This window comes from Lolium perenne, chromosome 6, assembly GCF_019359855.2.
Source record: "Lolium perenne isolate Kyuss_39 chromosome 6, Kyuss_2.0, whole genome shotgun sequence".
NCBI lineage: Eukaryota > Viridiplantae > Streptophyta > Magnoliopsida > Poales > Poaceae > Lolium > Lolium perenne.
The window spans coordinates 106,130,773-106,157,793 of NC_067249.2; the positions used below are offsets into that span (position 1 = coordinate 106,130,773).

The following is a 27,021-nucleotide window of genomic DNA, read 5'->3' on the forward strand; positions in this document are numbered from 1 at the left end:
TGTCGATGATTCAGAAGGGAAGGCCGTCCAATAGAGCTCAGAAAGTAATCTCACGACAGGTGTTTATGACAGAAAAAATGCCTCCACCAACAGTTGAGTATCTTAATTGGTCAGGACAAGATATTGGCTTCACCATAGCGGATCATCCGCAGCAAGTTCCTCGACCAGGGCAGTCAGCACTTATTCTGCCAGCAGTTATCGCGGGATTTGATGTCTCCCGAGTGTTCATAGACGGCGGCAGCAGCCTAAACCTTATGTATGCAGATACATTGAGGAAGATGAACATATCCTTAGCAAACTTGAAGCCAACAGACACAAGGTTCCACGGCATCACACCGGAGAAACCAAGTTATCCATTGGGGAAGATCAATCTCGACGTTCAGTTTGGGACCCGAGAAAATTATAGAATCGAGAGGCTGGAATTTGAAGTCGTGGATTTTCCGTCGCAGTACCACGCTTTGTTGGGACGACCAGCATATGCTAGATTTATGGCGGTGCCACACTATACATACCTGTTGTGGAGATTGCCTGGACCAAAGGGACCAATCACAGTTAAAGGAAGCTTTGCCTTAGCCGATAAATGCGACAAGGATTTTCATCGGCTATCAGAAACTTTCGGGATGCAAGCTGAGTATTTGGCGTCAAAAAGCATGACCGATTACGACGTACTGCCAGACGTTGGAAGGCCAAATAAAGAATCAACTTTTAGTACCAAGAAAAATTCTAAGGAGGTGCAGATTCACCCGACAGACTCGAAAAAGACGACATCTATCGCAAACGACATGGATATCGCATAGGAAAGCACGCTCGTCGAGTTCCTCCGTGAGCACTGGAAAATCTTCGCATGGTGTCCAGCTGACATGCCAGGAGTACCCAGGGAACTTGCCGAGCACCACCTAAACTTGGATCCATTAGCGAGACCAATCAAACAACCTCTGCGGCGTTTTTTGGAACCAAACCGCAAAGCTATGCTATCAGAAGTAAATCGACTTGAGGAAGCTGGTTTTATCAAAGAGATATCTACAGAAGCCACATGGGTAGCTAACCCAGTGATGGTGCCGAAGAAACACACGACAGTCCTTCGCATGTGCGTCGACTTTACGTGTCTCAATAAACATTGTCCAAAGGATCACTTTCCCCTCCCGAGGATCGATCAAATTATCGACTCCACGGACGTCTTTCCTTCCTGGACGCTTATTCTGGTTATAACCAGATCAGATTGAAAGAAGAAGACGAGGCCAAAACAGCGTTCATAATACCTTACGGTGTGTTTTGTTACAGAACAATGCCTTTCGGTTTAAAAAACGCGGGAGCAACATATCAGAGGATGATGCAGAAGTGTTTGGCGACACAGATCAGGAAAAACGTGCAAGTATACATCGACGATGTCGTCATAACGTCAAAAGAGGGGGCAACACTGATTGAGGATCTCAAGGAAACCTTCGACAACCTCAACAAATTCTGCCTCAAGCTGAACCCGACGAAGTGTTCCTTTAGCGTCCCAGCAGGAGAACTTCTGGGATTTCTAGTCTCAGCAAGAGGGATTGAAGCAAATCCCGATAAAATACAAGCTATCGTAACAATGAGAAAGCCAATAAAGTTGAAAGAAATACAACAGCTAACCGGGCGAGTCGCAGCTTTGAGCAGATTCGTCGCCAGGTTGGGAGAAAAAGCGTTACCATTTTACGCTCTAATAAAGCAAGGAGATAAATTACAGTGGAACGAAGAGGCCGATAGAGCCTTCGAGGATTTGAAGCGCACAATCTCGACACCACCAATTCTGGTGGCGCCGAAGGAAAAGGAACCTCTCCTGTTGTATATTGCAGCCACGCCCCAAGTGGTGAGCACGGTGCTAGTTGTCGAAAGAGAAGAAGAAGGAAAACTTCACGGCGTGCAGAGGCCAGTATACTTCGTCAGCGAAGTTTTATCGCCCTCAAAACAAAGGTACCCTCAGTACCAAAAGCTAGCATATGGAGTGTTCACAACAGCACGAAAATTGCGCCATTATTTTTCGGCACACCCGATCATAGTGGTCAATGAAGCTCCCTTGTCAAATATACTAAACAATCCAGAAGCTACGGGTCGTGTCTCCCTTTGGGGAATAGAACTTTCCCCTCGGGACATCACGTATGAAAAAAGAAAAGCAATCAAGTCGCAAGTTCTGCCGGACTTCATCGCAGAGTGGATGGAGTTGCAAAACACAGGACCTCCAGACTTGTCGAGAACCTAGACCATGAACTTTGATGGGTCCAAAAGACTAGAAGGGGCTGGCGCAGGAGTAGTACTCATATCACCTGAAGGCGACAAGTTGAAGTACATCCTTCGGATGACGTTCCCTAACGCATCTAACAATGAAGCAGAATATGAGGCTCTCATACACGGGATGAAGATGGCGAAAGCTTGCGGTGCAACTCGACTAAAAATCTTTGGCGACTCACAATTGGTGGCTCAGCAAGTTATGAACCAATGTGACGCAGTCAATGATAGCATGATGGCATACAAGGAGGTGTACAATGAGCTCGAGAAGTTGTTCGATGGATGCGAAGTAAATCATATTAGTAGATTGAGCAACGACGAAGCCGACGTTCTTGCAAACATCGGGTCGCAATGCCTGATACGTCCCAGACGTATCCATAATTTCTGTCGTTCCATGCTTGTTTTATGACAATACTTACATGTTTTGCTTGCACTTTATGATGTTTTTATGCGTTTTCCGGAACTAACCTATTAACGAGATGCCACAGTGCCAGTTCCTGTTTTTTGCTGTTTTTGGTTCCAGAAAGGCTGTTCGGGCAATATTCTCGGAATTTAACGAAATCAACACCAAACCTCCTATTTTCTCCGGAAGGCTCCAGAACACCGAAGAAGAGTCGGAGAGGGGCCAGAGGGCCACCAGACCATAGGGCGGCGCGGCCTGGCCTGGGCCCGCGCCACCCTATGGTGTGGAGCCCCTGTGTGCCCCCCTGCGCCGCCTCTTCGCCTATAAAATCCCTTTCGACCTAAAAACACCGTACCAATTGACGAAACTCCAGAAAGACTCCAGGGGCGCCGCCGCCATCGCGAAACTCCAATTCAGGGGACAGAACTCTGTTCCGGCACCCTGCCGGAACGGGGAAGTGCCCCCGGAAGCCATCTCCATCAACGCCACCGCCTCCATCATGCTCCGTGAGTAGTTCCCCCATGGACTACGGGTTCTAGCAGTAGCTATGTCGGTATACTCTCCCCCATGTACTTCAATACAATGGTCTCATGAGCTGCCCTACATGATTGAGATTCATCTGATGTAATCGGTGTTGTGTTTGTCGGGATCCGATGGATGATACATTATGATTAGTCTATCTATAAAGTTTGTGAAGTTATTGTTGCTGCAATCTTGTTATTCTTAATGCTTGTCACTAGGGCCCGAGTGGCATGATCTTAGATTTGAGCTCTATATTGTTGCTTAGATTGTATCTACAAGTTGTATGCACATGTCACTGTCCGGAACCAATGGCCCCGAAGTGACAGAAATTGGGACAACCGGAGGGGATGGTAGTGATGTGAGGATCACATGTTTTCACGGTGTGTTAATGCTTTGCTCCGGTACTCTATTAAAAGGAGTACCTTAATATCCAGTAGTTTCCCTTGAGGCCCGGCTGCCACCGGCTGGTAGGACAAAAGATGTTGTGCAAGTTTCTCATTGCGAGCACGTACGACTATATACGGAAAACATGCCTACATAATTAATAAGCCTGATGTTCTATCTTAATGCTTTGATTCCTATCAATTGCCCAACTGTAATTTGTTTACCCAACACTTGTCACTTATTGGAGAGTTACCACTAGTGTAGATCGCTGGGAACCCCGGTCCATATTTCATCATCAAATACTTGTTCTACATGTCATCATATTACCTCTGTGTTACTATTACTGCTGCTGTGTTACTATTACTACTGCTCTCATATTACTGCTACTTTCACATCACCCCTGTTACTAGTGTTTTTCCAGGTGCAGCTGAATTGACAACTCAGTTGTTAAGGCTTATAAGTATTCTTTACCTCCCCTTGTGTCGAATCAATAAATTTGGGTTATACTACCCTCGAAGACTATCGCGATCCCCTATACTTGTGGGTCATCAAGACTGTTTTCTGGCGCCGTTGCCGGGGAGGCATAGCTCTACTCATAAGTTCACCTGGGGAGTACACTCTACCTATCTCTCTGTTTTTATTTTATTTTATTTTGTTTTGCTTAGTTTACTTTTGTCTAGTTTATTTGTGCTTAGTTTATTTCTGTCTAGTATTAGTTCGCGTAGTTTACTTTTGCTTAGTTTATTTTTGTCTTGTTTTATTTGTCTCATATACCCAAAAATCCATAAAAATTTGAAAAACCGAAAAATTAAAAACTGCTGTTATGGGAGAACCAACAACCTACTTGGAGCTTATAGAATGTTATAATAATTATAGAAAATCAAGAGCTGGTGAAGTAATGAGTGCTATGATAGAAAAAGTGAATACAATTGCTAAAATCTTGCTTAAATGCCATGATATAAACTGTTGCTCTCAACAGGATACTAAACATCTTAAATTTCAATGTGGCTTTAGTGAGGAATTTTTAATTAAGAACTATAATCGGAATTGCTATATTCATTATGGGTTCGAAGAGGTAGAACAATTTGTCGTGTTTATGGGAGCCTCTGAGATCGAATCCTTCATGGTTGAGAATTATGAAACTTGTGTTGTTTGTAAGGACCTTAAAGATTATGTCTCTTCTATCCTTAATTGTTGCATAGAATGCTTCGGTAATAATCCTTATATCCTTGATTATAAAGAGAGACACATTAATGCACAAAAATGCACTCATAATTTGCAGGAACCTGTGGAAGAAGAAACTGATGAACCTCAAAGCTCATTGGATAAAAAAGAGGAGGAAATTGATGAACCTGAAAGCTCATTGGATGAAAAAGAAGAGGAGAGTGACGAACAAAAGGAGGAAGAATGGATTAGCTACCCATGCCAACCTTCTAATGAGAGTAACTCTTTATCTCTTACACTATTTGATTGTCCTCCATGCTTACCGAAAGAGGTTGAATGTTATGTTCCTGTGGATTCTCTTGAAATAGTACCTATGAGTAAAACTTGTGAGAATAATTATGCTACTGTTATATATGATAATCCATGCTACTTTGATAAATCTTATGATAATGCTTTGTTTGTGCCTGATGTCGAAATGCATGGTACTAAAGAATTTTGCCTGGCAAATGTTTATGATAAAGCTCTAGATGATGGTCCTATGTTACTTGATAATATTAATTGTACTACTAATGAAAATGGGATTGGAAAAGTATTGACTTTATTTAAGAGTCCCATATCTCTTGAGATTGATCGATTACCTTGTTATATTATTGATAAAAGTGAGTTTGGAAGTTTTGATCCTACTATATTTGAGCTTGATAAAAATTATGTGTTTGGAAATCATGAAAAGTATGCTGCATGTGATAGTTATATTGTTGAGTTTGTTCATGAAGCTACTGAAAATTATTATGAGAGAGGAAAATATGGTAGTAGAAATTTTCATGGTACTAATACATCTCTCTATATGCTGAAATTGTTGAAGTTACACTTGTTCTATCTTCTTATGCTTGTCACTTTGTTCTTCATGAATTTATTTGTGTACAAGATTCCTATGCATAGGAAGCATGTTAGGCTTAAATGTGTTTTGGATTTGCTTTTTGATGCTCTCTTTTGCCTCCAATACTATTTCTTGCGAGTGCATCATTAAAACTGCTGAGCCCATCTTAATGGCTATAAAGAAAGCAACTTCTTGGGAGATAACCCATGTGTTATTTTGCTACAGTACTTTGTTTTATATTTGTGTCTTGGAAGTTGTTTACTACTGTAGCAACCTCTCCTTATCTTAGTTTTGTGTTTTGTTGTGCCAAGTGAAGCCTTTAATCGAAGGTTGATACTAGATTTGGATTTCTGCGCAGAAACAGATTTCTATCTGTCACGAATCTGGGCTGTTTTCCCTGTATAAAAATCATAAAAACATGCCAATTTACGTGCGTGTTCCTCAGATATGTACGCAACTTTCATTAGTTTTGAGTTTTCTGATTTGAGCAACGGAAGTATTTTATTAAAATTCGTCTTTACTGGCTGTTCTGTTTTGGCAGATTCTGTCTCTGTTTTTTGCATTGTCTCTTGTGGACTTTAAGCGAGCTTTTCTAGACATAGAGAGCTGTAGCTAATGTTTTATTGAGTTCTTGCAATGTGCCACTACAGGACCAAGGTGGATTCAATTTTTTTTGAGTACTAACCCCTCTAATGAAGTTTATGAGAAGTTTGTTGTGAAGGAAGTTTTCAAGGGTCAAGAGAGGAGGATGATATATGATCAAGAAGAGTGAAAAGTCTAAGCTTGGGGATGCCCCCGTGGTTCATCCCTGCATATTTCAAGAAGACTCAAGCGTCTAAGCTTGGGGATGCCCAAGGCATCCCCTTCTTCATCAACTTATCAGGTTCCTCCCCTGAAACTATATTTTTATTCAGTCACATCATATGTGTTTTACTTGGAGCGTCTGTGTGCTTTTATTTTTGTTTTTTTTGTTTGAATAAGATCGGATCCTAGCAATCCTTGATTGGGAGAGATACACGCTCCGCTTTTTCATACGAACACTTGTTCTTCGTTTTACTTTTAATGTTCAATGATAAAAGTTGGAAGCTACATCACTTATTGGTTATTTGGTTGGGAAAAGAAAATGCCTCATATGTTGTGGATAATTTGACACTTGGCAATTGTTTTGAGCTCTCAAGTGGATCATTAAGTTTTTGCATGTAGTTTAAACCTATTAGTGGAGAACTACCGTAAAGCTTGTTAAAATTGGTTTGCATAATTGATCTCTCTTAAGGTCTAGATATTTTCTGGTAAAGTGTTTGAGCAACAAGGAAGACAGTGTAGAGTATTATAATGCTTGCGATATGTTCTTATGTAAGTTTTGCTGTACCGGTTCATACTTGTGTTTGCTTCAAACAACCTTGCTAGCCTAAGCCTTGTATTGAGAGGGAATACTTCTCATGCATCCAAAATCCTTGAGCCAAAAACTATGCCATTTGTGTCCACCATACCTACCTACTATGTGGTATTTCCTGCCATTCCAAAGTAAATTGCTTGAGTGCTACCTTTAAACAATTCAAAATTTATCACCTCTGATTTGTGTTAATGTTTTATAGCTCATGAGGAAGTATGTGGTGTTTAGCTTTCAACCTTGTCATTTACTTTTGATGGACTCTCATATGGACTAGTGGCACATCCGCTTATCCAATAATTTTGCAAAAAGAGCTGGCAATGGGATTCCCAGTCCCAAATTAATTAAACTAAATAGACACTCCTCCATGGTATGTGATTGTTGGAAGGCACCCGAAGGATTCGGTTAGCCATGGCTTGTGTAAGCAAAGGTTGGGGGGAGTGTCATCATCATAATAAAACTAAAATAAAAAGGCACTCCTTCATGGTATGAGATTGTTGGCAGGCACCCGAGGATTCGGTTAGCCATGGTTTGTGAAAGAAAGGTTGGAAGGAGTGCCACCCAAAAATAAAACAAAATGGGAGCCGCTCTTAAAAGTCCGGTTGGCGAGGTAGTTAGTGTACCCATTACCATTCGTTGACAACAACAAACACCTCTCAAAATTTTACTTTTTATGCTCTCTATATGTTTTCAAAACCAAAGCTCTAGCACAAATATAGCAATCGATGCTTTCCTCTTTGAAGGACCATTCTTTTACTTTTAATGTTGAGTCAGTTCACCTATTTCTCTCCACCTCAAGAAGCAAACACTTGTGTTAACTGTGCATTGATTCTTACATACTTGCATATTTGCATTCATCATATTACTCTATGTTGACAATATCCATGAGATATACATGTTGAAAGTTGAAAGCAACCGCTGAAACTTATATCTTCCTTTGTGTTGCTTCGATGCCTTTACTTTGAATCTATTGCTTTATGAGTTAACTCTTGTGCAATCTTTTGATGCTTGTCTTGAAAGTACTCTTCATGAAAAGTTTTGCTATAGGTTATCTATTTGTTAGCAACTATAGATCATTGCCTTGAGTCACTTCATTCATTTCATATGCTTTGTAATAGTATGATCAAGGTTATGTAAGTAGCATGTCACTACAGAAATTATTCTTTTTATCGTTTACCTGCTCGGGACGAGCAGGAACTAAGCTTGGGGATGCTGATACGTCCCCGACGTATCCATAATTTCTGTCGTTCCATGCTTGTTTTATGACAATACTTACATGTTTTGCTTGCACTTTATGATGTTTTTATGCGTTTTCCGGAACTAACCTATTAACGAGATGCCACAGTGCCAGTTCCTGTTTTTTTGCTGTTTTTGGTTCCAGAAAGGCTGTTCGGGCAATATTCTCGGAATTGGACGAAATCAACGCCAAACCTCCTATTTTCTCCGGAAGGCTCCAGAACACCGAAGAAGAGTCGGAGAGGGGCCAGAGGGCCACCAGACCATAGGGCGGCGCGGCCTGGCCTGGGCCCGCGCCACCCTATGGTGTGGAGCCCCCAGGTGCCCCCCTGCGCCGCCTCTTCGCCTATAAAATCCCTTTCGACCTAAAAACACCGTACCAATTGACGAAACTCCAGAAAGACTCCAGGGGCGCCGCCGCCATCGCGAAACTCCAATTCAGGGGACAGAACTCTGTTCCGGCACCCTGCCGGAACGGGGAAGTGCCCCCGGAAGCCATCTCCATCAACGCCACCGCCTCCATCATGCTCCGTGAGTAGTTCCCCCATGGACTACGGGTTCTAGCAGTAGCTATGTCGGTATACTCTCCCCCATGTACTTCAATACAATGGTCTCATGAGCTGCCCTACATGATTGAGATTCATCTGATGTAATCGGTGTTGTGTTTGTCGGGATCCGATGGATGATAGATTATGATTAGTCTATCTATAAAGTTTGTGAAGTTATTGTTGCTGCAATCTTGTTATTCTTAATGCTTGTCACTAGGGCCCGAGTGGCATGATCTTAGATTTGAGCTCTATATTGTTGCTTAGATTGTATCTACAAGTTGTATGCACATGTCACTGTCCGGAACCAATGGCCCCGAAGTGACAGAAATTGGGACAACCGGAGGGGATGGTAGTGATGTGAGGATCACATGTTTTCACGGTGTGTTAATGCTTTGCTCCGGTACTCTATTAAAAGGAGTACCTTAATATCCAGTAGTTTCCCTTGAGGCCCGGCTGCCACCGGCTGGTAGGACAAAAGATGTTGTGCAAGTTTCTCATTGCGAGCACGTACGACTATATACGGAAAACATGCCTACATAATTAATAAGCCTGATGTTCTATCTTAATGCTTTGATTCCTATCAATTGCCCAACTGTAATTTGTTTACCCAACACTTGTCACTTATTGGAGAGTTACCACTAGTGTAGATCGCTGGGAACCCCGGTCCATATTTCATCATCAAATACTTGTTCTACATGTCATCATATTACCTCTGTGTTACTATTACTGCTGCTGTGTTACTATTACTACTGCTCTCATATTACTGCTACTTTCACATCACCCCTGTTACTAGTGTTTTTCCAGGTGCAGCTGAATTGACAACTCAGTTGTTAAGGCTTATAAGTATTCTTTACCTCCCCTTGTGTCGAATCAATAAATTTGGGTTATACTACCCTCGAAGACTATCGCGATCCCCTATACTTGTGGGTCATCAATGCCTTGCAGTCCCGCCAGGTGTATTCTGGGAAGAGATAACAGAGAGATCCACCAAATCGACAAAATCAAAAAAGAAGGAGAAGAAACCCTCGGGGGCTACCAAGGAAAAGCAAGAGGAAGAAGAAGAAGATCAGGACCTGGTCATGGTGATACAGATACCATGGATGCAGACGTACATATCGTACATCCTCAGGAAAGAAATACCCGATGATCCAGTTGAGGCAAGGCGAGTAATTCGACGCTCCAAAGCTTTCACGGTGGTCAAAGGAGAATTGTACAAGCGAAGTATTTCAGGTGTCCTGCAAAGATGTGTCACACCCGAAGAAGGAAGAATAATTTTGAAGGATGTACACGAAGGAATATGTGGCCACCACGCAAGTAGTCGAGCTATTGCAGCCAAGGTTTTTCGGGCAGGATTCTACTGGTTGACAGCAATCGAGGACGCTAAGGAAATAGTAAGAACTTGCGACGCGTGTCAAAGGTTTGCCGCAAAACCCCACTCTCCAGCAGCAGAACTAACACCAATACCATTGTCATGGCCCTTTGCCCAATGGGGACTTGATATGGTGGGCAAGTTACACAAATCCTGGCCAGGAGGAAAGGAGTACATGCTAGTAGCTGTCGACAAATTTACAAAGTGGATAGAAGCGAAGCCGATAAATTCACCAGATGGAGCATCCGCAGTAAAATTCATAAAAGGACTCGTCTTCAGATTTGGAGTGCCCCACAACATCGTCACAGACAATGGCAGTAACTTCACATCCCACGAATTCAAAGATTATTGCGAAGAAGTGGGTATCAAGTTGCACTTCGCGTCAGTTGCACATCCTCAAACCAATGGGCAAGTCGAGAAAGCCAACGGCATCATCTGCAATGGCATCAAGAAACGCCTGTTAGGACCACTGGAAAAAGCTCGACATACCTGGCCAGACGAACTACCAAGTGTTTTGTGGAGCATCCGAACAACACCAAATACAGCGACACAGGAGACCCCGTTTTTCCTGGTCCATGGAGCAGAGGCAGTACTGCCAATAGAAATAGAGCACGACTCCCCCAGAGTCACAGAGTATAATGAAGAAACTTCCAAGATAGCATTGGAAGACGACGTCGACGCACTCGACGAAGCTCGAGACGAAGTACTATCAAGGGTAACTAAATACCAACAGGACTTGAAGAATTACCACAGTCGATGTTTGCGGCCAAGATCTTTTCAGGTGGGAGACCTAGTTCTTCGGCTCACGCAAAAAAGTCATGAAAAACTTGAGTCACCATGGCTTGGCCCTTACATTGTCACGGAAGTAATCGGAGGAGGAGCATACAGAATAAAGGACAAGAAGACAGGGGTGGAGGAGCAAAACCCCTGGAACGTGGCGCAACTCAGGCGGTTCTACGCCTAGAGTCGAAATATAGTCCTTGTAAAACTTCAATGTACTGAAATGCCCGCGAGTTTTCAGACGCACTCTTTTCCTTTTTCGGGGCACCGAGTGGGGCCGGGAAAGGTTTTTAATGAGGCGGGCTCGCGGTGCTGCAATATAATAAAGATAGTGTCAATATAACCTTTTCTTTATCGACATGCTCAAAGTCTCTGACCCCACGAATTTCAATATAGTTCATCGAAAAAGAAAAGCCTTGCCTTGGTATTAAAATACCTCGTGAGTCAATAAAAATACAAAATAGTACTCAATAAAGAAGCTCGGGGGTTGATATTCGCCATAAATACATAAATGCCTTGGTTCAAAACCTCGCAATATACAAATACAGTAAAAAGCCACCGAAACACTCGGGGGCTAGACAAATATAGAAATATAATGATTGCTTCACAATATAATCACAGTCATGGGTTACAAAGAAGAGTTATCTACAAAAGGAAAATAATTAGCCTTGATTCAATATGTCATCAAGGGTAACTCTGTTTTCTTCAGGAGCAGCGCCAAGAAAATCAGCATAATGACCATCGGCAAAAAAGTCGGCGTCCATCCGAAGAAGGTCTTCAATCATTTCTTCGGCTACAGGCGAAACCTTCGTGTTAATTCGGTCAACACCAACTCTTCGACATTTTACCTTCTGATGAACTTTCGCAACAACTTGGGTAAGGTCAAGATTTGAGTGGCAGATCTGAAGCATGATAAGAGCAAATCTGGCGCCAGCTACCAGTTGAGCTCTGACAAAATCATGGATCCTGTGGGCATCCTTGAATTTCTCCATTAACTCAGGAAGAGTTTTTGGTTGAATGTTCCGAGGAAACATGGAGTTATAAACCATAGATAGGATCTTGGTACAGAAGTCAAGGAAGTCGCGAGTTTGAGAGGCGCGATCCTGAAATCTGACAATTTGGCGGGTCCTCTCCGGAGTATCCCAAAACAGAGAACCATGGTCAAGGGAAAGGTTAACAAGGAGGTTCGTCCTAGTATTTACCCTCTCTTCCTCGGCAGCAGCATCAGTAAAGGAACCTATCAAAACAACGGAGTAGAAAACTTTAAGAGACACAGCATGAAGATGAAAGATATCGGAGGATGAAACAAGCATACCCGACATATCCGCACTGGCTTCATTCATTAACTCGAGCATGAAATTTTCTCGAGTAGTTGCCTTTTCAGCCTCGGAAGCAGCGACTTCCTTAGCAGCCACGGCCTCGCGAGCTTGTTGAAGTGCAATTCTTTCGGCTTCAGAGGACTTACGAGATTTTTCCATCATCACAAGTGTTTGCTTCTTGGCATACTGAAGTTGCTGCCGAAGTTCATCCAATTCTCGGGGCAAGGAATCTTCGACAGGTGTCGCATCAGCAAGAGTTCTCCTTGGGCGAGAAGAAGAAGAAGGCGAAACATTGGAAGGAGCGGAAGATGGAGTATAGTTCTCAAATACCAACTGAAATTTAATAAAACAAGACAACATCAATCAACAAGCAAAAGATAGAGTTTTCATTAATCTTTCGGAATAATTACAAAGGCCTTACAGTGGAACTAATGAAGTACGTGTCGCCAAATAACTACTTTGGCGACAAGAGCAAAAGAAACAGAGAAAGAAAAACAAAGAGGCATGCAACTAGACCTCCGGCTTTGATGAGCTAGGAGTCGAAGCTGGTTTGATCCCGAGATAAGCCAAGATTTTCTTCGTGTTGGGCTTGGCTGCCTTAATCAGCGACCTCCATCTTGATTGCTCTATCTGATCGGTGTCGCCAACTTTTGTCCAATCAACAGTCTGTTGGCTGTCAGCAACCAGAGCAACAGTGCTTTCGACAGCAATCTTCATGTTTTCCTGACGCATCTTCAGTCCAAGGTCTTCTGATGAATTGAAACTCTTGGCAAGGGTAAGGAAAGTCGGGGGCTCCTCTTTCTTCGGGAAGAAGTAGGGGAACAGCGCCGACAAGCCCGCATTCGCATTTGCCACGCCTTCACGAATTTCGGACCCATGAAGCTCCAGATAAGTAAGTGCGTCAAGGAGAGGGTCATTGACAGGATTCTCCAGATCAAAATCTTGGTTCGTTTGGGCTGCCACAGGAGACAAAACATTAATCAAAAAACAAGAAACAGGAAGTCCACTAAAAAATAGAAGGGATCGATAATATTACTTTCAGTACGTCGACTTTGTGATTTCAGGCGCTTGAGGATCCCTTGTTCACGAGCAGCTTGTGCAGTTTTATGCTTGTCTAAGGCAGATTCAGCATCCTCAAGTCTTTTCTGCAGTTCCTCGATACTAGCAGCTTTTGCTTTGGCTTCATCAGCCTCGGCTTTGGCTTCGCTAGCAACAAGTTCGGCTTTCTTGCGAGCCGCCTCACTTTGCTCAAGTTTTTGAGCAAGTGCGTCGACACGTTTGTTGGCCTCTGCAAGTTTCTCTGTCGAGATAACAATAAAAAGAAGAAAGATCAAAAATCGCGACAAGCAACAGGAGCAAAAAGTCAAGAAAAAACGGCAAGTATAAAAGTTGTTACCTTCGGCTCTGCTAGCATACTCACGGTACCCAATAAATTGGGATCCGATGCGGAGAAGCTCTTTGATCATGGGCTGTTAAAGAAGAACACAGCAAGAGAAACATCGGCATGAAAAAGAGAGTGAAGGCGTGAAGAAGCAAAATAGAGGAAATATAGATATCGACAAACTTACATCATCTAAGAGCAGAGTCGACGAGCTGCCCAATTGAGGGGCAGGTTCAACAATCGTTTCAATCCTTGTCCTTTTTGGTGAAGGAGCAAGGGGGCTTGCTGGCGGAGTTGTGGTGACGACGTTTTGTTGAGGAGGCGAGGATTCTTCTCCTTCAACTAGCGTGTCTGAGGCAAGTACAGTATGTGACGTGCTTGTCCGAGGAGCCACGTCAACAGTTGGGACTTCTTCCTCGTCATCACTGTTGATTAAAAATCGACAGTATAAAAAGCAAGACAAGATAAACATGTTGAGTACAGAAGTAAGGAGAAATAAAAATGACTTACGAGCTGACGAGGGATTCAATATAAGGATCATAAGCTGCCTTCGGATGAGAAGAAACAACTTTTTCGGCTTTAGAAGTGCCAGAACCTTCAGCGTCATTCCTTTTCCTTTTGTTCTTTGGGGAAACAGCAGGAGGAAGAGATTGCGTCGACTCGCTGGCGTCAGATTCAACTTCTTTTTCATGGGAAGCCGCAGATTTGTGAGAACCTGCGACTTCACTTTCAGGAAGAGAAGAACCTTGGTTGTCTTCGGCAACGATAACCTGTTCTTCGACTTCTCCATCCTCAGGAAGAGGAGGAAGGGAAGCCATAGTAGGATGGTTCTGCAGAAAAATAGCGACAAAAGAAAAATTAGAGAGATATCAATACAATGAGATGCAGGGAAAGCTCGGAACAAGACAGAAACTCGAGAAGACAAAATACCTCGGGGAGAGGATTGGCGGCGCTGTATGGTTCCACGCAACAAGAGGAGGGAATAGGATCCTTCTTGGCCAAGCGGGAAATTCTTCGAATCAACTTCTCCAAGTCCTTTGCAGAAAGATCACTGGAGATTCTATTGGCGTCGTTTTCACCAGAATACGTCCAAAGGGGATTTTTGCGAGCCTGAAGATGCTGCACTCTAATCCTAAGGAAGTAGGCAGTGATTTGAACACCAGACAGTTATTTGCCTCGAGTATTTTGAAGCTGATGAATACGAGACATAAGTGCTTCTGTCGCCTTTTTCTCTTCTTCGGAAGCTTCAGCATCCCAGGAACGGCGGCGCTGAATTTTGGCACTTCCATCGAAAGGGACTATGTTGTGTTCCACAGAGTTGGCACTTTCTTCGTGTATGTAGAGCCACCTTTTGCGCCACCCTTGGACAGAATCAGGAAGTTTGACGTCGAAGTAATCAACGTCAGTTCGGACACAGATAACAACGCCGCCTATGTTATAAGTGGCATTGTGAGAGCCATTGCGGCGGAGGCAGAAAATGCGTTTCCACAGAGCCCAGTTAGGAGGGATTCCAAGGAAGCATTCGCACAGCGTGATAAAAATGGAAATATGGAGGATGGAATTGGGGGTCAGCTGGTGCAGCTGAATCCCATAAACAAAAAGAAGGCCGCGGAGGAAATCGTGAATTGGGGCAGAAAGGCCGCGGATGAGGTGATCAACGAAACTAACCCGGTACTCCATTGGAGGGTTTGGATAGCTTTCTTCGCTGGGAAAGCGGATGGCGTCCTCTTTCTTCATCAGGCCAAGCCTCTTCAGCGTGTTGACGTCTTGGTTGGAGATTTTAGATCTCTCCCACTCAAGATCTTCAGCGGCCATCTTGGACTCTGGAGTACTGTGGCGAGTGAGTCGCGTGTGCGGTGGCATCAACGGCACTGGAAAAGCAATGTTCATGCGTGCGGAGGATCAAAGAGAGTAGGGCGCAGGGGAAGTTTTTGCAAAGGGGAACAGATGTGCGGCGCAAGCGAAGGAGTGAACGGAGGTTGAAGAAAGGTTTATATAAGAATCGGGTGAAGCAATGCACCGTTGGATGAAGAAATCGTGTGGTGAAAAAAGATCTTCTAGATAAAAGGGTAAAAAGGTATTTTTACTGAGATAGGCGTTACCGTACGTGCGCCAGGAAAAGCGGAGGACGTGTGTCCCCCACTTGCACGACGTGTCAACGTGGTGGAAGCAATGGACCCACAAGGCAGAAAAATCGCGACTATTAACAGAGATGAAGTAAATTTGATTAAGGGAAGCATGCCGACAAGAAAAATAAAAGAAGATTGGCGACAGGAGGAGTTATTAAATACTTCGGGAGCCTTTGATCAAATACAAGTTTTTGCCCAAATGCTCGGGGGCTACTTCGACAAAAAGTAAAATTTCGAGTATGGCAGTATAGAAATTGCGGGAGCCTACAACCAAGCACAAGTCCTTGGCTGTAGTCTCGGGGGCTACTCCCATCGGGAGCGCTGTTCGCGCACCCGAGCGATAAAAAGAAAATCATATTGGGAAATAATGACAATATAGCGACAAGGTGGACTAAAATGTTGAGCCTACAACCAAGCACAAGTTCTTGGCTGTAGCCTCGGGGGCTACTCCCATCGGGAACGCTGTTCGCGTGCCCGATGAAATTAAAAAAGAAAAGGTAGAAAAGCAAGAGAGTATATTTCGAGTTATAATTAACTCTACATATACTCCCATCGGGAGAGCAATATAAGTCATATTTGACTCGATAAAATGTGCCATTCCAACAGCCGGAAAAGCACTCGACAATATATTCTCAGAACGCCAAAGTTGCGATCAATTTCTGAATGCCGCAAATTTGCGAAGGTAAGACCCCAGATCCGTTCTGCTGGGCGTGGCATCACCGAAGACTGCGCTCTGCTACTTTTATCCGTATCAACAGATACGAAGAAAAATCCTAACGGACGCGTTAGGTACTCGATAAATTTGACTGGGACTCGACAGAATGGTAAGACCTTAAGCGGCACCTGTCGAAGTTTACACCAGTATCCCGAGATCATGTCCAGGGACGTGATCTTGAAGTAGGTTTTTGCGGATTGCCACTAGAGCAGTTAACTAGTACCTGATCCGTCAGATGAACTAGCCCCAACTACCATTATCCCTGTACAATATAGAATTTTATGTGAAGAAATATAAAAAAGTTAAAGCTCTCGAATAGAAATAAACAGTGGAGATTTTCCTTGACTCTACGATTCAAGCAAAATCTCGGGGGCTACTGACATAGGCATCCCAAATGGGCCTGCCGAAGATAGTACCCGGGGTTTACTAAAGGCCCAATACCCGAAGAATAAGAAGATTCGGGAGCCCAAGATATATTGAGGAAAGTTAGAGTTGTAATAGGAAGTGTTATTTGTAATCTGGCGGGATGAGTTAGAAACCGTCCCGGACTCTGTAACTTGTACAAAACGAAGTCCTCGGCTCCGCCTCCTATATAAAGGGGGAGTCGAGGGACGAAGAGGCAATCGAATCATTGTTACAAACCCTAGTTTTCATAATCGTCGAGTACTTTTCGGCTGAAACCTTCGAGATCTACTTGCTCTCTACTTCTAACTAAACCCTAGCCTACAATCCATAGGCATTGACAAGTTGATACCTTGTCACCAATTTACTTCAATAGAATACAATGTTTGCTTCCAGTAAAGCAAATACACGCTTCTATCAGATTTCTTGTAATGAAGCATAATGAGTACTATGTAGAAGCACAGAAATTCGAAAATTAAATTGTAACAATGTTTGCCGCAGATTTTGTGATGATGATATCAACTTGATCAACAATCTATAATGGTTTGGAAGAATGTTCAAAACAAGAAGCATACATGTCACGGCAACAGAACATAACAAGTAGTGTGCGTGGAAGCGCACAAATTACATTGCCACAATCATTAGTTCTACGAACCGGCATAAAAAAATCTTTTCACAAATAGTTATAACACTTTACATGGATTTAATCTTCAAAAATAAACAAAATATGGACAATTTGGGATCTGCATCAGTAGCAATTACCTACAAATGGAGTGTGTAGTCATTGGATGGATCGAGAGGGTGCCCAGGGGCGGTGTAAGCATAAGAACGGATGTTGATTTGAGTAAAATTATAGTCGTAGCAGTACCAGATTCGCGATCTAATATTAGGACCTAATATTTGGACCCAGTTTGCTTCTCTGCGCATGGAGCTCCTCCAGCTTGTTGCAGACCGCATCGAGGAGGTAACTCGGCCGCTGCGGGACGAGGCTGCTGCAATCAAGCTATGGTTAGCGCGTGCTGCCGGAAGTTGGGAGCGTGCAGAAGAGGTTGCCACCTGTGGTGTTGGGCGCGCCCCTGTCGGCGCTTCGGATGCTAGGTTGCGGGAGGCTGGGCTCTTGGAGTTCTTCGGCCCCTTCTCGCCTGTCCGCCGTCCCTGCGACTCTTCTCCTCTTGGTTTCGACGTCTTTCGTCTACCTCTTGAGGGTTGCCCTGATCTTGCTCCTTTACTGCCGGATGCTGTTGATGACAAGGTTGCTTCCCCTGAGTGTCTTCAGAGCCCAATCCCTGATGACGTCGAGGGCTTTGGGTTGGCTGAGTTTTTTGTTGAAGCTTCTTCGGTTGAGCGCTCGAGGCTTGAGGCATCTGCGTTTGAACATGATGATGTGGTTGATGTGTTGGCAGCTCCCTTGGTGCCTTTTGTTGCAGATCCTGAGGTGGCCGACTCCACCAAGCTTTGCGATTTCTTGGCCAACTTGGCTTCGAAAAAGCGGGCGCTCATGTCGCCCTCGTGTGAGTCCTTGGAGGAGAACCCTGCTGCCAGTGTCGTTGTTTCCGAAACCGTGCCTGCGGAGGACATCCAAGTTGATCCCGGGGATCCCGCTGCTGACAAGCTCAATGCCTTCTTGTCATCGGTTTTTCGACCAGTGCCTCTGCCTATCCTTGCTTCGCCGCCCTCTAGGCGAGCCCGTGCTCCTAAGGAGGTGGCCACCACGCCTCGTCGGAGTGGTCGCATCGAGAAGTAGAAGCAATTGCGGAAGGATGTTACATCTCAGGAGTTGCTTGCGCGTGTTTTGGGCATCTTGAAAGAGAACGCTGAGTTCGATGACAACGCCCTTGATGCTTTCATTGACAAGTTTAAGACCCCTTTGTCGCCTCGCTCCATCACGATGCTTGGCTCCCTTGTGAAGAATGTGGAGAAGATGAAAAAGCCCAAGGGCAACAAGGTCGGCGCCAAGAAGAAGGCTGCTGAGATTACATGATGGATGCACTTCATGCAACCTTCGTGTCGTTTTGTCGTTGACGGGTTGTTCGATCTTGTTGTGTCGTTGTTTTAGAATTTGGGAGTAGTCCGCATGTCGGAGGTACTCAAGTATGTATGGTTTTCGATCCGGTTTCCCTCATAAACTGGATCATTTTCCTTTCTTCCTAAATGAATAGCCAGAGCTCATGGTGTTTGCTCCAAAAAAAAAAAAATTTGGACCAAGTGTTAAGTCTGGAGGTTTCTACTTCCAGATCGCAAAGAAACTGGAATCCAAAATAAATTAGTAAGTTGTCAAAAAAAATTAGTACAATACAATGAGAAATAGGTTAGTAGATTGTGCCTCACCTGCAGCTGCCGATCCTGATATATGCTCGTACACGACGCTAGATACCACAGCCGCGTCTGCACCCAGTATTGGAGATTACCGCCGGCCAGAGCGGCGGAGAGAGATGAGGTGCGATGGGGATAGAAAAATCCCGACGGGAAGCGCGGAGGAGCCAAGTGTAACAGCCGGAAATTTCTGGGATTTAGGTGGGTGCAGGATCAATGGGGTTAAACCTTTTTTCTGTGGGAAAGCAGTAGCACTGTAGAGCCGTTCGATGGAAAGTAATTGGACGGTGTCAGGGAGGTCCGATAATTTGTTTGCCATGGGCCTACGATAGGTAGTGTTTACCGGAAAATCAAATCTGATCCCGGGTGCATATGCACCCGATATGTATAAAACATATTTCCAAACCGTAAAAAAATTAGAAAAAAAAACTAGCATGTAGAGGGACATGTTCTATGTGTGCACGTAAATTTTCACCTAAAACCAACATTTTTTGTACCATGTGTAAAAAAGGCAAATAATGCCTCAAAAAATAGACTATTTTAGCACCTAGGATTTGTCTTTTTTGCACAAGGCATGAAACATATCGGTTTTTGCTGAAACAACTTTGTAAGCATGTAACATGTCAAGGTATACACAAAGAATTTTTATTTGTATTTTTCTAACATTTTTAAATATATTTAATATGCGTTTCAAATAAAGGGTGCATATGCACCCGGGTGTAGAAACACCCTGTCCAACTATTTAGGCAACAAATAGTTGATAATCAAATCACTTGCATTAACTGCTACAGACACTGGGACTAGTCTGGTACGGTCTGCGTGTGCACTTGTGCTAACAGTTGACAATTAATAGTCATTTCGGTAGAAAGTCAAGTTAAGTCATTGTAGCTTTTTTCGTGAATAGATTTTTCTCTCAAATTGCCATGTTGCAAGATTGGTACTTCCCGCAGTCCAAATTAATTGACGCAGTTCAAGAGTACTTTGGACATGAGTGTTTTTTTTTCTGGGAACTATTTGACATAGAAGGACGGCATAGAAGGACTCCATTGCTCAGATTTTTCACTCTTTTGATTTTATGAATAATTATTACTAATAGATTGGTAGATCTTTTCTCGAAAAGAAGACATTAGTAAAACTTATCAAAACTTTATACAAATTAAAACATGACTATCCAAGGAAAAAATATTGACTCCGCCACTGCAACCATGCCATTGTTTTGCAAAAAAAAAAGAGAAACATTTCGTTGTGTTTCAGGAAAGTAAAAGCAAAAGAAAGAATTTTTACATCGCGTGGTGAGTTTGTGTTGTTCTGAATTATCCACCGGAAGCTGTGCTAAGCCAAGATCCTGGACGTCGGCGCATCATGGCCACATACACCGGATCAGAACGGGGCCCCAGCCCGTTGGCGTCCCTCCCGCCTCAGGGGAAACTGGTGGCTGCCATGCCATGCCACTTCGCGGCCCCAACATGTGTGGCCCGGCGTCGCTCTCGCTGCTGCTTCCAGAATCTCCTTCCCATACTCGCTCGTCCATAGCGTCATCTACCTTGCTCCAGTCTTTGTACTGTTGTACCTGATCTCCCCTCCCCCTCCCCCTTCCTCTCTCGTCCTTCCCCGGCCCCCGACCTCCTTCAACAGTAAGTGCAGCCATCATCCTTCTCATCGCTACTTCTTTGGTATGCGTGGTGTGGTCTGGTTTGGTTTGGGTTGGTTTGCTTGCTAGCACGAGCACTACCAAAGGTGTTCGGAGGAGTGGATTCTGAAACGCCCACTACTTGTTCACCGAAATGTCTAGCACGAGCGCCACGAGAGGATCTGATTGATGGCTCTTGGAATATCTGAGAGAGCATATGCGAGAATGGCTGCATAGGCCTTCGGCGAGTTATATTTTGATTTTAGGCCGAGTTCCTTCGGGAATTAGTATGGTCCAGTTGTACTTAACCAAGGGAAAAATGTTAGCGCGTACCATAGATCGGGAATAAAATTGCATGAATCCGTTGTGTGGGGCCCTTTGTGTTGTTCTTAGTGTTAGATGCACTAGATCGTCTAGAGTAGATCTTAGCCGGGTAGGATAGGATACTGTGAGCGTTTACCTTTCACTTGGAGGAAGACGAACCCGTCGACGTGAGGAGGTGGTGGCGACGGATTCGTGAGGAGGTGGTGGCGGCGGAGCTTCCCGTCGGCACTGCGCAAACCCTAATCGGTGGATCTGTAAGTGGGGCGAGTGGCAGCTCCAGATCACCTCGTACTGAGTGCCACCGACCCCCACCTCTCTTTATTGCGCAGGCGACAGGGGCCCACCAACCAGATGCGGCTGGGCGTCCCCGATCAGGACGCGGTCAAGGGTTACGTCGAGTCGTTGGACTCGAACAGGTGGAGATCATCCTAACATTCTCCCCCTTGATCTCAACTTTACTTTTAACTTTATACTTTCATTTTATCCGTTTCATTTTGGATCAGTCCATAGGGCATGTTTCATCGTCACAGCTCTATTGCCGATAGAATCAGACAGCCACAATACACTTCTCTGTTTTGAAACAAATTCTTTTGCTTTTTGGGCCTCTTATGATCCAGGATAGGTAAGACTTTCCCTTAAACCCATGCCGGCTACGTGCTCCTTGAACAGGCTGGGTGGTAAGCCTTTCGTTAGCGGATCCGCAAGCATATCTTTTGTCCTTATATGCTCGAGACTTATAGTTTGATCCTGGACCTTGTGTTTCACAACATAATACTTAACCTCAATTGGTTTCGTAGCATTACTCGACTTGTTGTTGTGAGCATAAAATACTGCAGGCTCATTGTCGCAGTACATCTTTAGTGGTTTGTCAATACAATCTACCACTTTCAAGTCGGGTATAAATTTCTTTAACCATAATGCCTGCCCCGTGGCTTCATAACATGCTATAAATTCAGCATACATCGTGGATGATGCAACTATGGTCTGTTTGGAGCTTCTCCACGAAATAGCTCCCCCTGCGAGGGTGAATACATATCCAGATGTGGATTTTCTATCATCTTTATCCCCCGCAAAATCTGCATCTGAATACCCTCTTATTTCTAGGGAATCAGATCTTCTGTATGTTAGCATGTAGTTCTTTGTGCCCTTTACATAACACAATGCCTTTTTTACCATTTTCCAGTGTTCAAAACCTGGATTTTCTTGATATCTACCGAGTACTCCGGTGATAAATGCTAAGTCAGGGCGAGTGCACACTTGTGCATACTGTAGGCTTCCAATAGCCGAAGCATATGGAACCGCTTTCATTTGATCGAGCTCGTATTGATTTTGGGGACTTTGATGTTTCCCAAAACTGTCGCCCTTGACTATAGGGGCAGGTGTGGCACTGCACTTATGCATATTATACTTACTTAGAATCTTTTCTGAATAAGCCTTTTGCGATAGTCCTAATACTCCATTGTTTCTATCTCGGTGAATTTCTATGCCCAAAACATATGACGCTTCACCAAGATCTTTCATATCAAAATTTGAGGACAAGAACTTCTTTGTCTCTTGCAGTAGACTAACATCACTGCTGGCAAGCAGAATATCATCCACATACAAGATTAGGAAAATATATTTCCCACTTTTAAACTTTGCATAAACGCAATTGTCCTCAATATTTTCTTTAAATCCAAATCTCTTAATTGTTTCATTAAACTTTAGATACCACTGTCTGGAGGCTTGCTTTAATCCATAAATGGATTTCTTTAGGCGGCATCCCATTTCTTCCTTGCCTTTCATGATAAAACCCTTGGGTTGTTTCATGTAGACATTTTCTTCTAAATCCCCGTTTAGAAATGCCGTCTTTACATCCATTTGATGCAACTCTAAATCAAAATGTGCAACTAGTGCCATGATGATTCTGAACTTACATGAGACCAGAGAAAATGTCTCATTGTAATCTATCCCTTCTCTTTGTGTAAATCCTTTTGCCACTAGAGGTGGCTGTTGTTGCTCCCTTTCATGCTCAACAAATGGTTCATTCGGCTCCTGACGGACAGGTTCCGAATTTTCACTCATCGTTGTCATGGGTGGAGTTACAATAGGCGCTTGCACCACAATCGCAGGGATCATCGGTACAAGTGCACATGGTAGCGCAAAAATGGCCCCTGAGTCATCGGATTAGGTGCATGCACCCTCTTCTCCTCAAGATCAATTTTCCGAGCTACCATGCTCCCCCTCATCATTTCGTCCTCTAAGAAGACAGCATGTCTCGTTTCCACAAACTTTGTGTATTTCTCTGGACAGTAGAAACGATAACCTTTTGACTTTTCAGGATAGCCAATAAAATGGCAGCTGACTGTTTTGGTATCTAACTTTGCGATATTTGGATTGAATACTTTGGCCTCAGCAGGGCTCCCCCACACTTTCAGGTGGTTTAGAGAAGGCACTCTCCCTGTCCATAGCTCATACGGCGTTTTGGGCACCGATTTGCTTGGTACTCTGTTTAGAATGTGAATAGCGGTTTTAGCGCCTCAATCCACAATCCCAATGGTAGGGTGGAATAGCTCATCATACTGCGCACCATATCCATAAGGGTACGGTTGCGCCTTTCAGCTACCCCATTCTGTTGAGGTTCGCCCGGCATCGAGTACTGGGCGACTATTCCAGTCTCCTGTAGGAACCTTGCAAAAGGTCTCGGGACTTGGCCATATGGAGTATGTCGACCGTAGTACTCCCCTCCACGATCAGACCTGACTATCTTTATTCTTTTATCATGCTGATTTTCAACTTCAGCTTTGAATATTTTGAATTTATCCAACACTTCTGTTCTTTCTTTTATTGGATAAATATAACCATGTCAGGAGTAATCATCCGTGCATGTTATGAACGAATCATAGCCATCCACACTTTTCACAGGAAATGGTCCACATATATCGGTGTGAAATATTTCTAGTGTTGATGTGCTTCGATTTGCACCCTTTTTAATTTGCTTTACAAATTTTCCTTTAATGCAATCGATGCACTGTTCTATGTCTGAGAATTCTAATGGAGGAAGAATATCATTTTTAACAAGTCTTTCTATTCTCCCCCTCGAAATATGGCATAAGCGACAATGCCACAATTTCGATGATTCATCAGTTCTTTTCTTTTGTTCTTTGTCCAACGCGGACAACACTTTTCATTCACATTACACATAGACAACACCCACATAAGCATTATTACACCATATGGCACACTTGCCATGTCCTTCCTGTCCATGTGTACTTTTCTGTCACCAATTGATATAGCAGCTGGGTCGCACATATCTTTGAAGAACCAGTGAACTGGCTCTTTATTCTTTCAAGATACTCCCATACGGAAGCACACTTTGCAATTGAGCCCACAATAGCGTTCTCAATTGTATTCTTTATAAATGGCACTTAGCCACTTTTATTCTACCATGCAGAATCATCTTTCTTGTCATTTCTGACTGGATCTTTTGGTCTGACCGGCTGTGGGAAACCCAGTCCACCTCAGCACAAATCGGCCTTCTTTCTTCATTCAGTGTAGTTATCACCTCTGAGGGTTGGAACATCCTTGATGCAGCTCATCAAGTAGTACCCTCCTTTAAACCACAATGAAATGAGATCATAACAACAATTGCATGCAATAATCCAACGTTGGTCAAAATTAGAACATACAACTGTTTGTGCAATTAAATCTATATCACCGTTGGGCAGAAAATAGAGATAGATGCACACCTTATTGCAACAAATCATGATTATGCCTTTGATTTTTGTGAGGCTGTGCCGACAAGTTTATCTGTATGCTTAACGGTTTTGATTATCTTATGCATGCTTGTGTTGTGTGGGTAGCATAAGTTTGGCTGGGATGTATTGCCAACTTGTTCGTAAACGCCAGTCAAAAGCCTTTTTTTGTCTTTCTCTCCTTTTTTATTCTTGCCCTCTCATTGTATATAACCATGCCATCTTTGGGGCACTATATATGAAAATGACACAGTGGGGATCTTCCCCACTGTATTTGTCAAAAAAAAAAGCCTTTGTGTAATATAAGCTGACAATTTGGTGTCATGTAGAAGAAATTAGATGTTTCCGTGGAAGTACTGACCGACCATGGATCAAATCTTCTGTTTCCTACTACTTTTGGAATCATTCGTTGACAGAGATCCCCGTATATACACTACCTTAATTGCTATCCGTATGGTGTAAAAACATCAGTACTTACACTGCAAAATAGTTTCTAGGTGTTATATGTGTGCATTTGTTTTTACGTGCAGCTAACGCCCATATTTGACATCAGGTACATCAAACTGGCTGGGAAATCAGCTTAACCAAACCAGTATTGTATCGCGATCAGTAGTAAACATACAGCTTCCACCAACATGGCTAGCCAAATCTCTGGTACTGTAGCATCTAGTGGGGTGTGCTATAATGATCAATACGGAATGCCCTGTAAGATGAAAGGACTACATTGTGTATCATTGAATTGTATACCCCCAAATTTAGAGGCAAGGAAGGGGATGAGTGGATATCACTTAGTCGTCAGGTTCTGTTCAAATGATAGATATGGGCAAACCACTCTTAAGTCCAACAGTTCCATGCTCAGACAAGGTCAGAGTGTTTGGTGCCGTTCTTATGGGCCTCGTGGTAGCAGTGAAACTAAAGAGCGCGAGAGTTCTGAAGATGACAATGATGCTTACAGGTAACTCTTGAACTACATGTACTGGCCCATGAGATTATCCTTTGCCCCAATTTACTACTACTTCATAATCTATGTATATTTTTTGGCATGAAAAATACTATGTCTTCCCATGTTCCTAATGTTACGAAATTTGACATTCCATATGACTCTCTTGTCAGTAACGTTGTTGTGCTACTTTTATTTTTCATGATCCTGCACATAATGTGAAGCAATCTAGCCTAGTTTTTCTGAAGTCAATGAAATCTAAAGAATAATAACCAACCAATGGAATAACCCAGGTATATCTCAAGTTTGCATACTGTTCATCTATTTTTCATTGAGAAAATTATCTTCCTGGAGTTCATGAACCCTTGATGGATTTCATAAATTGTGAGCCTACATGATAATACTCACTAAAGTTGGTGTACCAATTGATCATCTGCTCTCTAGTTTTATTTTCTTATTGCGTTGCATGCACCAACTAGTTGACTCAAGTGTAAGCTGATGAGAAAATGTCAGTAATGTAATTCAACACACAAAAAAATGCTGGTTCCTTTTGTCCTCTATATACAAAAGAAAAGAAAAAACAAACATCAAGAAAAAGGAAAAAATCAAGCCCAGAATGGGCAGAGCAATCCCGCCTCAAACATCTTAACTCAGAAGAGTAATCAGCTGCAAGAATGTCTGCCTGTTCTCTCAGTCTATAGCTGTAGCTCCTCTTTGAATTTTTTTTTTTGACTGGAAACATAATTATCAGCCCGTGAAAGACCCCTGGAGTTTTCTTTTTCTCCCCAGAGATGCAGAGCGCAGGCCAAAAGCAGTTTGGCCAAGTGCTCCAGCGCCATGGCTGCACCTGTTCAGCAAAGCAGACGGATGACCTAGGACAATTTGTCATTTTACCTTGTTGACTAAAGCGTACACGATGCTAGCAATTTATAGAAAAGAACCAGAGGGAAAATGATCTAGTGGCCTATCAAATTGACCAGATAATATAGGGCCCATGTGCTTTAGGGCATGTGCAATTTTTTCATTCTTCATCAGACCTGCCTATATGCATCTTTTAAGTTTCACTTAGAGTGTTCTTTTTATATTTTGCTTCAGTATAGTCTATGATGAGCCCATTCAGTACATATGATTATAAAGCTAAACTTGGTACCATGATGCTCTGAGTAATCTATTTTGACTTACAATATTAAGCTTAGCCAGCTGAA

General features: G+C 43.3%; 1 protein-coding gene across 3 annotated transcripts in view; it reads left to right on the forward strand.

The window, feature by feature from the left end:
* The window catches only part of LOC127307439 (senescence-associated protein OSA15, chloroplastic), a 35,684-nt gene that overhangs the window by 4,405 nt on the left and 4,258 nt on the right, over window positions 1-27,021 (forward strand). Inside the window, exons 1-2 of one of the 3 annotated variants that reach the window (XM_051338161.2) lie at window positions 20,614-20,822; window positions 25,430-25,831. The exons of 1 other annotated variant lie outside the window; for it this stretch is intronic. In XM_051338161.2, the coding sequence (XP_051194121.1) occupies window positions 25,512-25,831 (320 nt within the window). In that variant the 5' untranslated portion in view covers window positions 20,614-20,822; window positions 25,430-25,511. Of the gene's footprint in view, window positions 1-20,613; window positions 20,823-25,429; window positions 25,832-27,021 lie in introns of those variants that run through there. One more of the 3 variants, XM_051338165.2, reaches the window with a different exon arrangement.